General features: G+C 44.0%; 1 protein-coding gene across 3 annotated transcripts; it reads right to left on the reverse strand.

The window, feature by feature from the left end:
* Positions 1–1,352: 1,352 nt before the first annotated feature.
* Positions 1,353–11,544, reverse strand: misp3 (MISP family member 3). 3 transcript variants are annotated; one of them, XM_086120424.1, is made up of 4 exons: positions 10,829–11,544; positions 7,445–9,438; positions 6,352–6,434; positions 1,353–4,333 (listed from the first exon to the last, which is right to left on the reverse strand). In XM_086120424.1, exons 2-4 carry the CDS (start codon positions 9,390–9,392, stop codon positions 4,238–4,240), a joined length of 2,127 nt encoding a protein of 708 aa, XP_085976550.1. In that variant the 5' UTR covers positions 9,393–9,438; positions 10,829–11,544; the 3' UTR covers positions 1,353–4,237. The 3 variants fall into 3 exon arrangements, with proteins under 3 accessions (XP_085976550.1, XP_085976548.1, XP_085976549.1); XM_086120422.1 differs by having other exon boundaries at positions 7,406–9,438; XM_086120423.1 differs by having other exon boundaries at positions 7,406–9,438; positions 10,769–11,544.
* Positions 11,545–17,604: the final 6,060 nt, after the last annotated feature.

The raw sequence follows: 17,604 nt of genomic DNA on the forward strand, positions 1-17,604 counted from the left end.
ATAATAAAACACACACTAAGCACATATACTGTATGAATATCCGCAATGTATAAACACACACACACACACACATACACACACAGGCAAAAAATCCCCTTAATTATTTCAGCAAGTAAATCAAAATGAAAGAGTGATGTTTCATTATGGTTCTTATTTTGGATCATTAAAAAAAAAAGAGACTTAACAGAAATATGAGATACTGCACATACTGCAAACAGAATTATTTCATGTGCATTAACAAAAATTATGGCTAATTTGTATTCCGAGGTTTGGGCGGTGACCTGAGTTATGTGGACGTGTTCATTTTGGACCAACAAAACGTGGAGATCAATTTGGGATTTTAAGGAGAATAATTATATTTACTGCTAAATATCCTGCAGAGGGCACTGTTTAGTATCAGTGTTCAACCAAACAGACTTTCTGAAATAAATTCTGCATTGTTCTTGATGATGACAGAAGCAAACCAAAAAAAACAAAACAAAAAAATGATGTCATCCCAGGCCGGTATGTGCACTGCAATACAACAAACAAAAAGTATGACAAAGGTCAGTGGGGTTTTTTTTTGGTACTGTATATGGAAGAAAGAGCACACTGGAGGGCAATGCACCTTTACCTTGTTTTGTGTGCTGCACAGGAATTCAGTACTGAAGATCACTCAGCGGACTTTGGGAAGTGGCAGAAGATTGTCTTGTGCTGACAAATTTTGTCATCCAAAAGAGCAGCTGTTTTTTGGAGGGGTTTTTTTTCCTTTCTTTTTTGGGAACCTTTCACATCCACTCAACAGACACTTTATTCGATACTCCACTGTCTGAGAGTCTCCTATACAAGAGCTGTTTCAAAAATTATGAACAAAGATAATAATTATATGCCTGTATTTTTATATTTTCTGTCTAAATGTATTACTCCACCATTTGTGTTCAAATATTGGTTCCTTGTAAAACAGCAAATCGTCGATATTAACGTTAGCATGTCAATGACATGTTGAATTGTTTGTTAGCATTAAGCTAAACGAAAAGCAGTTACTGTATCATAATACTACGGACATTGGAGGGGTAGTATTGTGATAGTATTGCATCATGAGTACCCCATGATTCCTATTCCTCCTAAAACAAGTGTGATTATTAATATTCAAGTAAACAATCTGACATATTTTATATGCATATTTGACATTTTATATGCATATTTTACATACATGATTGTTTTTCTTTTTTTAAACACATCTACGAATGACCTGGCCAATCTGTCAATGAAAAAAAAGGAGGTGGAAGTGGAAAAAAAAAGTTGCCCAAAACCTTTGTGAAATCATTCTCAACCCTCCTATCTTGTCCAGGGAAACCAATACAATGAAAGTCTTAGTTCAACGATGAGATTTTATTTAAACTACAATTGATGGAGAAACATCATTTACAGATCTGTGATGGAGCGACTCCCCAAGCAGTGAGGTGCGGCCCCTTATATACCGTTTTTTTTCTTCTTGGGAGGGGTTAAAGTCTGACGCATAACCTGGCACAGCAACGACCTTGCATAGCAACACTTACTGTATGGATAGCAGTATAAAGTCTGACGCACAACCTTGCACAGCAACGAACTTGCAGAGCAACACTTACAGATAGCATGATGTTTGATATAAGTTCATAGGTAATTATAAGATACAAGTTAATACTACCATTCCTAAGAGTGCTCATTGCACAATTGCCGCGTCACATTATTGCTCATGTTATATATTTGAGAAAAATCTGTTTTGATGTGTGTGTGGATGATACTGAAAGATCCACAGGGTACATTGCATACTTAAAGTGAAATATGGTGGCATGGTTTTGTTTCATAAGCCCATCGTTTATTCATAACACATATTAAGGAGACGCGTTGCGACAAAACAACTGCTGAGTTGATTTGTTGCGAGCCTACCTGACAGTTTTACTGTGGTGAGTATTAGCTTGCTGTATTTGTTTTTATTTGTCAAGGCAAATGGAGAGAAGCTATGTCCCATAAAGTCATGTGACATTTATGCATCGCTGTGCAGAAAATCTGGGCAACTTTACTGCTATTCCATTTGATGCCACCGGCCCTGATACCCAAAAGAAAACCGTCGTGCATAAAATATGATGTTCAGAAAATAGGCCAGAATTTCTGTGATCTTCATCACATCATCCCATTTTGTTGCATTTTTAGCACCATGACACTGTTAAAGCAACAGTATGCAATTACCCAATCTTGCGATTAAGGCAACTAGCTTGTAAAAAGGAGATTAGCATCTCTGTCGTTGCCATGACAACCTTAGAGTACCTTCTTCAGAATATAAAGCTATAAAAATTGGTGGATCAGCCAGGACTCCTCGGTTGTTGGGTTAGCACGAGCATAATTAAATAAAATTGACAAAAATTGAACTCTTTTTGTCCCACTTTTGCTTCAATTCAACAATCATCATGTTGCTCCTTCTGGGGTGGGTGTCTTGACTATGTGGGGGGAATATCATACAGGCATATGGACATACTGGGAGGTAGAGGAGACATGATAACCCCACAGCAATATTAATTGCTCTTTGCTGAGGATAAAGAATGCATGCCTGTGAGTATTGTTATGTTATCTGTCTACATGTGTCAAGTGTTCAAACATTTATTCAAAAACAAATATATATATATATACAGTATATATAAAACACTGCCACATAGCTGCTATTTTTAAGTGTGGTGTTAGGATTAGCATTACACTATACATAACGGCTAAGCTACAATATGTGGTTGTATAATGAAAAGACAAGGAGTAATTCTCTTTGTTTTTTGTTGAGTTTGACAGGAAACTTCTTGAATCGTATTGTACGCCGTGTACCGAGATACACATTTTATTGTCTTTTAATGGAGAGTTGCACACCTCTGATGAGATTTTTTTTTAGATACTTATCAATATACTGTCATTATTTCATTCTTGATCATGTGCATTGGCAGCAGTTTGATAGGTTTTTTTTTTTTCAAATAACTGAATAGTTGCCTAACAAATCTAGATAATTACTGTGATGGATTTCTTGACTTTAAGAAAAGGATTTACATTATACCATCAATATTTCCGCCAATCTAATATCCATAGCAAAGAGAAACACTGCTTAGAAAATAGAATACGAAGAGTCGCCTGAACCTGCTGGCTAATATCAAGTTTTATTCCAAAGTTCAACATTTACTGCATGACTCAAGGAGGTGTCAGCGAGTGAACCAACAGAGGCGCTTTTATTCACGCATGTGTACTCTGGATCATAATTCACCTGAGAAATCCAGATCAACTTTATTGCAGCGTAATCCGAGCGCAGCACATTTAGGTAAAGTCCGGGATTAAGTCCTGGTTTGTTCATACCACTGGGCAACAAGATCATTAGGAAATTGTCAACTTGGTGATCACAAAATAATCCGGCAGTGAATTACATGCAGAGCTTTTTTTTTTTAAATTTAAATCGGATTCCACTTTACACACGCCTGCAATTAGAAACGGCTGTCAGTATGAAGCAGTGTGCTACGTCAACCACAATAATTATAAGGAAAAAAATTATTCTAAAGACTCAATATGGATTAAATATAATCAAATAGGCCAATGATTGTGTATCTACAAATACCTTTGAAGTGAAAAACTAGCTGGCATAAGCACTAAAATGTGTTTTTTATTGCATCAATATTGTACTGGAGGGCATCATAAAAACATAAAAGTTTAGATTGTTTTTACGAGGGCCGGACCGATATGGATTTTTGGAGGCCGATGTGGATTTGGCCGAATAGAATTCCCCTAACAGATGAATCCACTGATTAATGGAAAAAAATGTACATACCGTTTAATGAATACAAAAAAAAATTGATTTTTGGTTCCATAACACACCATTAAATATATGAATTACAGACAGAAAAAGCAAAATTGGCAAAAATCTGTGGATTTTCTTTGTGGGGGAGGGGGGGGGGTGTTTGAACGTAAGTATCTTTTTCTTATTTTGCAATCTGTTCATGTCAAACAAAACATCAAATTTTTAAAGAGCTTGATTGAAAAGGTCGGCCGATTAATCAATCAGACCCTATCTTTTATTTGGATGATAAGAGATAATAAGAAGAGAAAATCAGAAAAATAAATCTGTTGAGATTATACCGTGCACAAGTGCAGTTAGTTTCAAGTCATTTTTTCCTCCTGTCTGATATCCTTACTTTCACCCTCATCTTCATTCACACGCTCTCCAAAAATCATCACTTTTTTAACTTGCTCCTCATCATTGATCTTGCAGGTTGTGTCCGTTGACCAGGCCTGACTCCCAAAGGTGCACCAAGGGAGTCTTGTGTCTGGAACTGTGGGAGCCCTGCACCACCTAAATGACAGCGAGAATGCAAAAAGACAGGGGGCGATCATTGATCAAGGTAAAAAAAGCGAGGAGGGGACTGAATGAGTGGGAAAACCGAGTGAAAGAAAATGAAAAATCAAGGCAATCAGATGTACGATATGAAGATGAAAATGGATGAATTGATTTAACACACTTTCAGAAGGCTTTGAGGGTTTCCGATATGTAGTCCTTTATTATCTAAACCTAACCTAAATCATCTTTCCCCATTGCTATGAATGGAAATTGCATTCATTCGTTCAGTCTCCACCCCTCCCCCCCAAAAAAATAAAATTAAATAAATGTTTTTTTTAACAGAAAACTAGTACAGTACTCTATAATATTGTACTTTCTAAAAACTTACAATAGTCATATCATGAAATCCAATTTTAAAAAATTATCAATTTTCTTACACTTTGCTTCATTTGAATGGCCATCGTGCGTCAATTGAATGCTGCCAGCCAGATAGACTCGAGATATCATTGTCTCCATTCCTTTCAACTAGGCTCAGCTCCTCGCAGAGGATAAAGAATGCATTGTATAACTGTGAGCACTGTTAAGATTGAATGCCTAAAAGTGTTGCTGGTCTTTTGCACTCCAAAATGGTGGTCATTTTGTTCATTCTTGCCCATCTCTGATCAACTCATCTCCTATTCACTTGTGGTGTGGTGAATGTCTTGTGAGATATACAAACACTCGACAACCACTTGCTCCTCTCATCTTTTTTTATCCTATTGGCGATAGGTCCGTTTCACGTCACAATCACAGCCTGTGGCTCAGCCCAACTCAATGTTGACCACACACACAGATGAAGATTTGTTGTACAGGCTTAGCATTTACGATTGTGAGTCCCAATCGTTTTTTTCGAGCAGATCATGGAGGCAAAAAAAAAAAAAAAAAAAGAAGAAAGAAAGAAAATCACTCTCAGCACATCCCACACTACAAGATCATCACTCAAGATAATCTCTTAGAGGCATCTGATAATGGGGCCTTTGATGAAAGGGAAGGAAAAATGCCCCAACTTGGCCCGATTATCGTTTTCTACTGTATTTACCCTGCCTGAAACACAGATGTCAAAATGTGATGTTGATTGCTGAATTGCTTTAGTCCCACTATATTTCCTTTCCATATCTCTTTGGATGACTCCCCCCCCCCCCCTCCCCCGAGGCGAGATTATTACAGCGCCTTAATCAACCACCGATGATGAACAGAAAGAACGTGTGTGGAAAGAGGTGGCAACACTTTGAAATAGATGCAAGAAGCCACAAGGCAGGTAATGGGAGACACACGCGCACCCCCCCCCCCCCCCCACACACACACACGCGCACACACACACGCACACACTCCCCAGACTCTTCTTCCCCGTCTCCTTATCTAGCAAGATAAGCTGCTCACTGTGTTCTGAGAGCTATCAGATGTTTTGCGGCCCACATTTGGCGCTGTTGAGATGCTTGTTTTGAAGTCTATGAACTTTTCAACAAGAATACATTTCAGATTCACCACCACCACGGAATGCCCCCCCAACCCCCACCACCAGTTGTTCCGTGGCAGGTCGCTTCGGAGATAACTTGAGATCTCCTTTGAGTACGTTTCAAAGACTGGAAAAAGTGATTTTCTGACATTTGTATTGACTATAACAGGGCTTCCTAAATTTTTGGGAGTGTTGTCCACTTGATCATGTTTGCAGTATATTAATCAAAGTTATTGTTATTATTACAAATAAATCAAGCAAACAAAAATGTCAAAGTCTCCGCCGTTTACATATATATTTTTTATAAACGGCGGTAATTTTTTTTTTTTACCGTCCCACGTGCATGCTCATGTAGCTCATTTGAATCAAGTATACTAATTGCAAGGTGCTGTGTGATAAATATTCTGATTTGAGGGCTAAGAACCCTTAAAATGCAAATTACACCCTAGGGTTTGTGATCCCTTTTCTCAAATATCAGACCATATTAGAGTGTGTTTTAAAAATTGTGTTATAAAGCGTCAGAGGACCCTTTGCTTACCTTTTGCTGGTTCACTGTGTCTTCATGATCCTGGGCTGGGGGCCACATACTGAATTTACCAACAGATTGACGGGCTGGTGGAGCTGGAAGAAATTGATTTGTATGAGGAAGCAAGCAAAAAGAGGTTTATATTTTGAAGCACATTGTATGGCCAAAAGGTCTTGAGGTACACTTATCATTATGGTCAAATGGATGACTATTTTTTTCATAGGCTAGGCAATCATTTGTCCAGCGTCATCATAGGCACACACGGCATTGACTTTGGCATTGACTCTTTTTTTGATGCCCTGTGATAAAATTCAGACCTACACAAAGACCGTGGAGAAACCCTCCCTGACAGCAAACACACGCTCACGCACGACACTAAAATTGACACTGAGCCAAGTTCTATTTATAAAGGACACATTTTCAAATGAGGCAATCGGTGAGTGAGTACAATCACAATTCCAAAGAGGGGTGGGAATCACAGAGTGTGTACATTGCGATATGATATCATCATACTATATGGCCCAAATTATCTAAAGTTTCACATTGGCGTTTTTTTTTTAAATCAATACAATAAAATGAACTGCAATATATGATGACATTGTTTCACAGTATATGACTAAAATTTGAATTTACAGTCAAATGAAACCTGCTAAAATTTTAACGAGCAACTGCAATATCGATGGTATCACGTGACAGATAATAATCCAAGGAACTACGATGTATGTTTATCTACAAAACTGAAAATGGAGCTGATTTTGAACTCATGTGACAACTAACGATGCCCAAAAAAAAAAAAAAAGTTCCATAAAACATTACTTCATTTTGCCAATGATATCTAAAGTATCACGATACCACCTACGGCTTATCGATAAACACACAATCCAACATCACTAAATGCCTTCGCTCACACGCGTGGCTGAAAATAAACACATTTTGCACTTATATGACCATTAACCATGATATATACAAACATATTTCTACATATTAAGTCTTCAAATTAAGAGCTATGATTCAATCCCATCCTGCCTAAAAGAAGCTACCCCAGATGGGAATAAAACCCACAAACCCTGTCTTTGGAGGAAGTGCCTCATCCAAGGGGCCTGACCTGCTTTGTGTCTGTTGCGCCCACTGGCAGAGGAGTTAGAAGAATCCAGAACAGATCCTTGGAGGTTTCTTCTATCCATGCCGACCGGCCTCCCACCATCTCCTCCTCCCCCATACAAGTTGATTCTCTGCTTGCGGAGCTCTTTCTCCCTCTCTTGAGCCTCCCGGATATCCTGCTCCACTTTAATATCATTTGTGAGGGAGCGCAGCTTGAAGAAGGGGTTCTCCTTAGGCAACATCTCCTCTACCTCCATCTCTAAATTGTATCCTCCTGAACAGGATGGGAGGACATAGGAAGCTTGTCGATCAACACCGATGAGGCCATCTACCTCCGCATTGGTAGGGTAAAGCTTCTGTGCTGGGGCACTAGGGTTGTTCTCCATAATGATGACCTGGCAAGACATTCCCTCAGATAAACCCGGTCCTCTTGGAGGTGAACGCGCATAAGCACCTCTCACAGGCTCTGTACTCTGTCTCCTTTCCGAGCTTCTCACAGTGGATGCCTGTGATGAGCTCCCTGAACTGGAGCTGGAACTGCTGCTGCTACTCACACTGGACATGCTCAAAGACGACTCCCTGCGATTTTGAAAGGCTTCAAAAATCTGTTTCTTCTCTTTCAGTTGCCGAACTGTCCCCTTATCGTAGAAGCCAGGAACCTTTCCCAGCTTGACCAGATCTTGCTCTCGGCCGACCTCCTCGTGGATGTCATGCTGCATGAGTTTTCCTGCCAGCTCCCTGTCTGCGCTGTGAAATTTCTCTGACTTGGCAGCGACGGTCTGGTTGACAACAGTTTTCATCAGGGGGATCTCAACGTACTCTGGGGATGCATTAGGAAGCCCCCTAGATCTTCTCAGACTATGTTCTCGCTCAATGGCCCGTCTGATCTCCCTCTCAATGGGGGTCTCTTTGGGTCGAGTTTCTTGGGAGGCTGCGGGGATGTTGGAAGTACTGCGCGGGGAGAAGTCCGCCGATAATCCACTGTCGCTTTGGCTGTCGTCGCTTGAGTCGCTCTCCATTTTGATGAGTTTAGGACCCTCTGCACTGTCGTTATTTTCTCTCTCCTCTTCCTGGATTTGGCTGAATTCACAAGATCTTACCAGTCTTTCACCTTGCTCTCGTCCAACCACCTTGTTCCCTCCAGGTCCGCTGTGATACTGCTCTCCTGTTTCGCTTTCCCCTTCTGTCCTTTGCACTGCCTTGTCTTCCTGCCTTTCTCTCGCTGTGACAACACAGACGGAGCCTTTGGAAGGTGCCCCACCCTGATTGGGTGGCTCCATGGCAACGACAGACAAAGGTGCGGAGTTCTGGCCGAGCACCTGTTGAGCAGTTTCCTGGTTTGTTCCCTTGGGGGGAAGCTCATGTTGGCCTTGGGGTAGTAGCTCCCCCTGCTGGCTGTCTAAGGGAATGACATCCACAGTCGGGTCCGAGGACTTGGAACCGCACATGTTTGTTTCCTCTTCTTCATCAGCAAATGTAGGTGAACAAACAACAAGTGGAAATTGATGAGTAATACTTTCAGGTGCCCTTCCAGAAAATGCTGGAGAAGCGTCCTCACATGGTGAGAATTGTTGAACATTCTGGTGACAGTCAGGAGAGTTGTTGTTTGTGTTGACATCGTCATCACCGGGCCACTCTGGAACCTTCACTTTCAAGCTGGAGGAATCCCTTTGGAAACCACTTTGTCCAATCAATATATTAAACTCATCAAGTTCCTCGTGAGACTTTGGCTGCTGGATTGCTTGTACCCATTCTGTCAGCGTCTCTCTGGTTTGGCCTTGATCCCTGCATGCCTGGAACATTTCATTGCTATCTTCTGGTTCTGCTCTGGGGGCCTTTTGGTCAAGCACAGCAGAATCAAGGCAAGCGCCCACAGCACATTGCATCGGGCACTCTTGCTTGTCGAGCGAGTCAAAGAGACCCTCTTGCTTTTGTAGGGACACTGTTGCCATGGCGACGGCACTCAGGATCTTTTGATCTCTAGACAGTCAGTAAGCGCTAAAAGGACATAAAGCAGAGAGTGAAGCACCATAGGGATCATTTGTTGGACAGCAGGAGCACAACATGCAAATTGTATGCGGGACGGCCGAGCCGAGATTCAAACTCCTAACCTCAGAATCGTGAGACTGATGTTTTAATCATTAGGACGCCATCGAACCCCGCAGCTGCTTTCCATTGCAGTTTTACGGCTTTTTACAATTTCAAACTATTTCACTTTGATTTTGGAATCATCCTTTTAGCTGCATGTCATGACTTTTTAATACATCACGACCAATAAGTTGGAGTGTTGTGGTGATCGAAAAGTCTTTCGCCGGCGAGCCAACGATGCAATAAGTATTGTAATTGCTGTACCTGACCTAACCAAAGCTGACTGTGATATTGACTGAACATATTGTAGCCAGGGCAATTGTTGCGCTCGGTCGGTAGCCAAGAACCGCATGAATTCTGCAAGACCCTCAAATGAGACAATGTACCTGATCACCTTAAATCCTAAATGACTGTCACCTTATTTTCACTTTCATTGCCTTCAGCGTGATATACGTAGTCTGCAATAGTGCACTGGTGGCCCTTGTGCAGCTCGTAAACCCACCTAATAGTTAATCAGCTTAAAGCCTGAAGGTAAAACACACACACACACACACACACACACACACACACACACACACACACACACACACACACACACACACACACACACACACACACTCATTCAGGGTAATTCTGGCTCAGCCAGAGTCCAAATTTCAAATTTTGGACTAATCGGTTTGGGGAATGTGCGCCACAGCATTGAGGTCAAATTGGGAAAAATGTAGCCATAGATATCCAAAAGCTAAACATACATATTATACTGTATAACAGCATAGGTAGAAATATTATGAAAAAAAATGATACCATTCGCTCCCATAGTTATTTCTATGTGCGATAGTTTTTGTCAAAAAAAAAAAAAAAAAAAAGGATATGTCTTTTGACAAATGCATATGATCACCAAATCAACTAGATCTTCAAAAACATTTGGATTTATAAAGCTGTTCCTGTATATTTAATATGATATGCACTTCACAGTACCGTTATCTCATTGTAGAAAAGTACACAAGAGACTACGGATTAGAAACCTATTATATAACAGACTTGTGTTTGCCTCATTATCCAAACGAGATATTTATTTTGTTATTTTAAAAAAAACCAAAACAACAACAAAATCTTAAGACCATTAAAAGTACTTGTAGTGCAGGCGGCACAAACTCAATTTAAAATGAGGGCATTTTTAACAGAAAAGAAAATCACTGGAAGCAAATCCATATGACGAAAAGGAAAAATGTATACATACCTGTATAATAGCACAAACCCGATCAACATCATCATTTTCAACCCCAGGCATTCCACTGACCTGTAAAAAGTCACCGAAGATGCCTTCCCAACGACACACATCACCGCTCTAACATGCACACACTCCTCTCGTCATCTTCAGTGTGCACATCTGCAGCGCATAATGCTGACCAGCAATCACTTTCTAATGCATAAACAATAATGACAACGCGCACATGGGTACAAGAGGCTTACTTTATTGCTGCTGTGGATTAAGAAATGCTAATCCTGTTTTGGAGCGACACGTGTTACCTTCACGCTGCTCGCGCGTTCACATTCATCAGGGAAAAAAACAAAACAATACAAAGTTGAATGAATGCTTTAGTGAGGGTGATTATATAGTTATAAGAAGCCAAGTGCTTCTTACAACTGAAAAAATAAAAAGCTCTATTTCACTTTAATGACCGTGGCAGAAAAAATAAATACACTACAAAATTGTGTGTCATACTTTTGTGTCATGTCATTGGACCTTTAAAGGTACAAATTTAGCACTCTTTTGTTTTTGGACAGTGTACCGAAGTGCCACGAGACAATTCCTTTGACTTCACGCCGGTGCCGGTTGGACCTTACAATGTCCAGTCATTAAGTGGAAACATGATGCGCCTGCCATTTTCATGTCCAAGACTGTGACGACTTGAATACATGCGGTTTCTTAACTTTTTAAAAATTTTGCAATAAATGTGCAAAATAAATTATAACAGCGTTACGTTTTTTTAAAAATCACAATTATTATTTGATGTAAATATTTGAGGACGAAATAAATTCATGTCATTTTGGAATGAGGGTGTAAAACTGAAGCGCTGCGAATACTTTCCAGATGCAATGTAACCCCTGCGAAAGAGGTTTATTGTAATTGCGCAGGCTGCTTTAGCATAATAAGTCACAATCGACACACTATTGTGTTGCAAGAACTTTACTCTCAATAGGATGCAACAAAATGGACAAACAATGTATGTATTATGACGAAGTGACTCAAGGCTCTTGTTCTCCTACAGGACAGAGCTCCTTCTTGGGATCCAGCCAAGCGGGTGGAAGCATGTTCAGACACTCCGCCTGAGCCGTGAACTCGGCCTTCTCCTCCTGGGTCACCTCCCGTCTCCTGCTGAACAGGTAGGCGCGCATCACCGTGTTGTCGTCGTCGTCGTCGAAGCGCAACAACAAGCAGTCTTGGCACGACGTGTAGACCAAGGTCACGGTGATGTTGTACTTGTCCCGGAAACAAAGACTGCTGCTCTCTAGGGTCACGTTGTGGGTGCTGGAATGGCACTTTCCTTCCATGTGAACTCTGGGCGTGTAGGAAATGTCACCGCCGGGGCTCACACTGACATCAATGCTGGCGCTGTCTCTGCGCTTGAAGTAGGAAAGTTTTGCAGGGTCGATAAAACCGCCCGAAATTAGAGCCCAGCGGCCGGCCAGGAGTCCAGCTTCCATTCCATCCAGAGGCCGGATCAGGTCTTCGCAAGCTAAAGGAGCTGAGCGGACAAAGCACCAGCAGGTGCACGCCAACACAACCCACCGAACAAACGCTCCGACTGGATGCATGTCCTTTGCTGACTTTCCAATGTTTCTTGCAGGATTAAGAGAGCGGTCTGCTTTTATAGTTGATTTGACTTGTGCAATACTAAACTTCACAGGGTCATGTTGGACTATGACTCTTTGTTGACACTGGGTGCAGCAAAAGTATTTCCCATCCATTTTCCGAACCGCTTGATCCTCACTAGGGTCGCGGGGGGTGCTGGAGCCTATCCCAGCCATCTCCGGGCAGTAGGCGGGGGACACCCTGAATCAGTTGCCAGCCAATCGCAGGGCACACAGAGACGAACAACCATCCACGCCCACACTCACACCTAGGGACAATTTAGAGCATCCAATCAGCCTGACATGCATGTTTTTGGAATGTGGGAGGAAACCGGAGCACCCGGAGAAAACCCACGCAGGCCCGGGGAGAACATGCAAACTCCACACAGGGAGGCCGGAGCTGGAATCGAACCCGGTACCTCTGCACTGTGAAGCCGACGTGCTAACCACTGGACTACCGGGCCGCCCGCAACAAAACAAACAAACAAAAAATAATAATCATTCTTTTATGTTGTCCATCAAGACGATGTGTGAAGTGACGTCAATGATGTAGTTTACTGGTGCGCAGTCTTTCCTTCTCAAAGGTCACACTTGTTTTTTTTTTGTTCTAATCGTACATGACGTAAACAAAAACAACAAAGAAACAAATAACAAAGAAGTTAAAATGGGTTCACTCACAGTTCTAAGATTGGGGGTTCGAATCCGAACTTTGGCCGTCCTTTATGGAATTTTCATGTACTCACCGCACTTTTGTGCGCTTTCCCCGGCCGAGGTTATTGTCATGAAAATGAACTAAAATTTAAAAAACACATTTTCATTAACAAATATGAAAATGCTTTGAAGTTAACAAACGGAAACTACAATTTACGTTTGTAACATTAATTAAAACTAACTATAATTTCAGCGAAAATGTCCTTCGTTTTTGTCCATGTCAATTAATATCATACATAAGCTTTTGGGGTTCATTTCATTCTGGTATTGTTGTATGAGGAAAACTCAAAAGGCCATTTGAGAATTGTAGTTTATTTTATTATATTTTACAGTACTTATTGACCTTAAAAAAATTGCACTTTACAAATATGCAAGTGCGTGTGTGTGTGTATATATCCATCCATCCATCCATCCATCCATCATCTACCGGGTCGCGGGGGCAACAGCTTTAGCAGGGAAGCCCAGACTTCGCTCTCCCTAGCTACTTCTTCCAGCTCTCCCCGGGGGATCCCGAGACGTTCCCAGGCCAGCTGGGTGACAGTCTCTCCAGCGTGTCCTGGGTCTTCCTCGGGGTCTCCTCCCGGTGGGACATGCCCGGAACACCTCACCAGGGAGGCGCTCAGGAGGCATCCGAATCAGATGCCCAAGCCACCTCATCTGGCTCCTCTCGATGTGGAGGAGAAGCGGCTCGACTCTGAGCCCCTCCCGGATGACCGAGCTTCTCACCTTATCTCTAAGGGAGAGCCCGGACACCCTGCGGAGAAAACTCATTTCGGCCGCTTGTATCCGGGATCTCGTTCTTTCGGTCACGACCCATAGCTCGTGACCATAGATGAGGGTTGGAACGTAGATCGACCGGTAAATTGAGAGCTTCGCCCTTTGGCTCAGCTCCTTCTTCACCACGACAGACCGATACAACGTCCGCATCACAGCAGACGCTGCACCGATCCGCCTGTCAATCTCCCGCTCCCTCCTGCCCCCACTCGTGAACAAGACCCCGAGATACTTGAACTCCTCCACTTGGGGCAAGATCTCCTCCCCAACCCGGAGGGGGCACTCCACCCTTTTCCGACTGAGGACCATGGTTTCAGATTTGGAGGTGCTGATCTTCATCCAACCGCTTCACACTCGGCTGCGAAACGCTCCAGTGAGAGTTGGAGAGCCCTGTTTGAAGGAGCCAACAGCACCACATCATCTGCAAAAAGCAGGGATGCAATACTGAGGCCCCCAAAACAGACCCCCTCAACGCTTTGGCTGCGCCTAGAAATTCTGTCCATAAAGGTTATGAACAGAATCGGCGACAAAGGGCAGCCTTGGCGGAGTCCTACCCCCACTGGAAACGATTCCGACTTACTGCCGGCAATGCGAACCAAACTCTGGCATCGGTGGTATAGTGACCGAACAGCCCGTACCAGGGGGTTCGGTACCCCATACCCACGAAGCACCCCCCACAGAACTCCCCGAGGGACACGGTCAAACGCCTTCTCCAAGTCCACAAAACACATGTAGACTGGTTGGGCGAATTCCCACATACCCTCGAGGACCCTGCTAAGGTGTAGAGCTGGTCCACTGTTCCACGGCCGGGACGAAAACCACACTGCTCCTCCTCAATCTGAGGCTCGACTTCCTGACGGACCCTCCTCTCCAGCACCCCTGAATAGACCTTACCAGGGAGGCTGAGGAGTGTGATCCCTCTGTAGTTGGAACACACCCTCCGGTCCCCCTTTTTAAAAAGAGGGACTATCACCCCGGTCTGCCAATCCAGAGGCACTCTCCCTGTTGACCACGCGATGTTGCAGAGGCGTGTCAACCAGGACAGCCCCACAACATCCAGAGCCTTGAGGAACTCCGGGCGGATCTCATCCACCCCTGGGGCCCTGCCACCGAGGAGCTTTTTAACCACATCGGTGACTTCAACCACAGAGATAGGAGAGCCCACCTCAGAGTCCCCAGGCTCTGCTTCCTCCAAGGAAGGCGTGTTGGTGGAGTTGAGGAGGTCTTCGAAGTACTCTGCCCACCGGTTCACAACGTCCCGAGTCGAAGTCAGCAGCGCCCCATCCCCACTGTACACAGTGTTAGTGGTGCACTGCTTCCCCCTCCTGAGACGTCGGATGGTGGACCAGAATTTCCTCGAAGCCGTCCAGAAGTCGGCTTCCATGGCCTCACCGAACTCTTCCCACGCTCGGGTTTTTGCCTCGGCGACCACCGAAGCTGCGTTCCGCTTGGCCAGTCGATACCCGTCAGCTGCCTCTGGGGTCCCACAGGCCATAAAGGCTCGATAGGACTCCTTCTTCAGCTTGACGGCATCCCTTACTGCTGGTGTCCACCAGCGAGTACGGGGGTTGCCGCCACGACAGGCACCAACCACCTTACGGCCACAACTCAGATTGGCCGCCTCAACAATAGAGGCACGGAACATGGTCCACTCGGGCTCAATGTCCCCCGCCTCCCCCGGAACATGGGAAAAGCTCTGTCGGAGGTGGGAGTTGAAACTCCTTCTGACAGGGGATTCCGCCAGACGCTCCCAACAAACCCTCACAATACGTTTGGGTCTGCCAGGACGGACCGGCATCTTCCCCCACCATCGGAGCCTACTCACCACCAGGTGGTGATCAGTTGACAGCTCCGCCCCTCTCTTCACCCGAGTGTCCAGAACATGCGGCCGCAAATCCGATGATACAACTACAAAGTCGATCATCGAACTGCGGCCTAGGGTGTCCTGGTGCCAAGTGCACATATGGACACCCTTATGTTTGAACAAGGTGTTCGTTATGGACAATCCGTGACGAGCACAGAAGTCCAATAACAAAACGCCACTCAAGTTCTGATCGGGGGGGCCGTTCCTCCCAATCACGCCCCTCCAGGTCTCACTGTCATTGCCCACGTGAGCATTGAAGTCCCCCAGCAGAACAAGGGAGTCCCCAGCAGGAGTACTCTCCAGCACACCCTCCAAGGACTCCAAAAAGGGTGGGTATGCTGAGCTGCTGTTTGGTGCATATGCACAAACAACAGTCAGGACCCGTCCACCCACCCGAAGGCGGAGGGAGGCAACCCTCTCGTCTACCGGTGTGAACCCCAATGTACAGGCACTGAGCCGGGGGGCAATGAGTATGCCCACACCTGCTCTGCGCCTCTCACCGTGAGCAACTCCAGAGTGGAAGAGAGTCCAACCCCTCTCGAGAGAACTGGTACCAGAACCCAGGCTGTGTGTGGAGGCAAGTCCGACTATATCCAGTCGGAACTTCTCTGCCTCACACACCAGCTCAGGCTCCTTCCCTGCCAGAGAGGTGACATTCCATGTCCCAAGAGCTAGCTTCTGCAGCCGAGGATCGGACCGCCAGGGTCCCCGCCTTTGGCTGCCACCCAGCTCACATTGCACCCGACCCCTTTGGCCCCTCTCATGGGTGGTGAGCCCATGGGAAGGGGGACCCACGTTGCCTCTTCGGGCTGTGCCCGGCCGGGCCCCATGGGTGTAGGCCCGGCCACCAGGCGCTTGCCAACGAGCCCCACCTCCAGGCCTGGCTCCAGAGGGGGGCCCCGGTGACCCGCGTCCGGGCAAGGGAAACTTAGATCCATTTATTTTAATCATCATCAGGGGTCTTTGAGCCGTGCTTTGTCTGGCCCCTCACCTAGAACCTGTTTGCCATGGGTGACCCTGCCAGGGGCATAAAGCCCCAGACAACTTAGCTCCTAGGATCATCGGGACACACAAACCCCTCCACCACGGTAAGGTGACGACTCACGGAGGGGGTGTGTATGTATATATATATATATATATATATATATATATATATATATATATATATACACAAATATATACATACACACATATGTAAACCTCAAATTATTACTCAAGCAAAGAAAAACCTTTGCATAAAAAAACCCTAATAAAAAGGAACCTGCTCTGAAATGTTATTTAAACTCACTGAATTTAGAAAACAAAACTCAAAATGAAATAAAAACTAAGCATAATGAAAAACCCCAAACTACCCTTTTATAATCCTGCTCCGGGTCCGTCTGTCTTCACCCATGTTCTAAAAATGCCTGAAGACCAGTTTAGGGTACACCCCGCCTTTTGCTGAAAGTCTTGTGAAGAGGACATTGATGCTTGCTTTGGCTGACCGCCTGCCTGTAGTTTCACAATACAAACCAACAGAAGAACAAAAGTCCCAATTCCATCGCCCCGTTCTTGGAAGTTACATGAAGCAATAACAAGAACATTGCAATCTGTTCTGGGATGCTGCAATAGCTCAGTCTGTGACGATTTAATTTCACTCCTGATCCTGTGATTGAGTAATTTATCCGGCCATCTATTCATCATTTTCAAGTCAAATTAAATACAATTAAATAAAATGTATGTACAGTATATCATTTATAATTTAATGTATTGAGCCAAATGTACAGCATGTTTTATTTAATAACTGGAAATTATGGAAACACTTTTTTCTTTTGATATTGGGTTTTTAATGTTTTGGGCATTACAATTATATATTGATAAAAGATATACTT

The sequence above is a fragment of the Hippocampus guttulatus genome, chromosome 9 (genome assembly GCF_054856545.1).
Source record: "Hippocampus guttulatus isolate MCC_2025c chromosome 9, RoL_Hgut_1.0, whole genome shotgun sequence".
Lineage (NCBI taxonomy): Eukaryota > Metazoa > Chordata > Actinopteri > Syngnathiformes > Syngnathidae > Hippocampus > Hippocampus guttulatus.

Coding starts and splice junctions, on each gene's coding strand:
- misp3 (XM_086120422.1), bottom strand. CDS start 9,392: ATGGCAACAGTGTCCCTACAAAAGCAAGAGGGTCTCTTTGACTCGCTC. Junction 6,435..7,405: donor GCACTTCCTCCAAAGACAGG/GTTTGTGGGTTT, acceptor AATTTCTTCCAG/CTCCACCAGCCCGTCAATCT. Junction 4,334..6,351: donor ACACAGTGAACCAGCAAAAG/GTAAGCAAAGGG, acceptor GCTGTCATTTAG/GTGGTGCAGGGCTCCCACAG.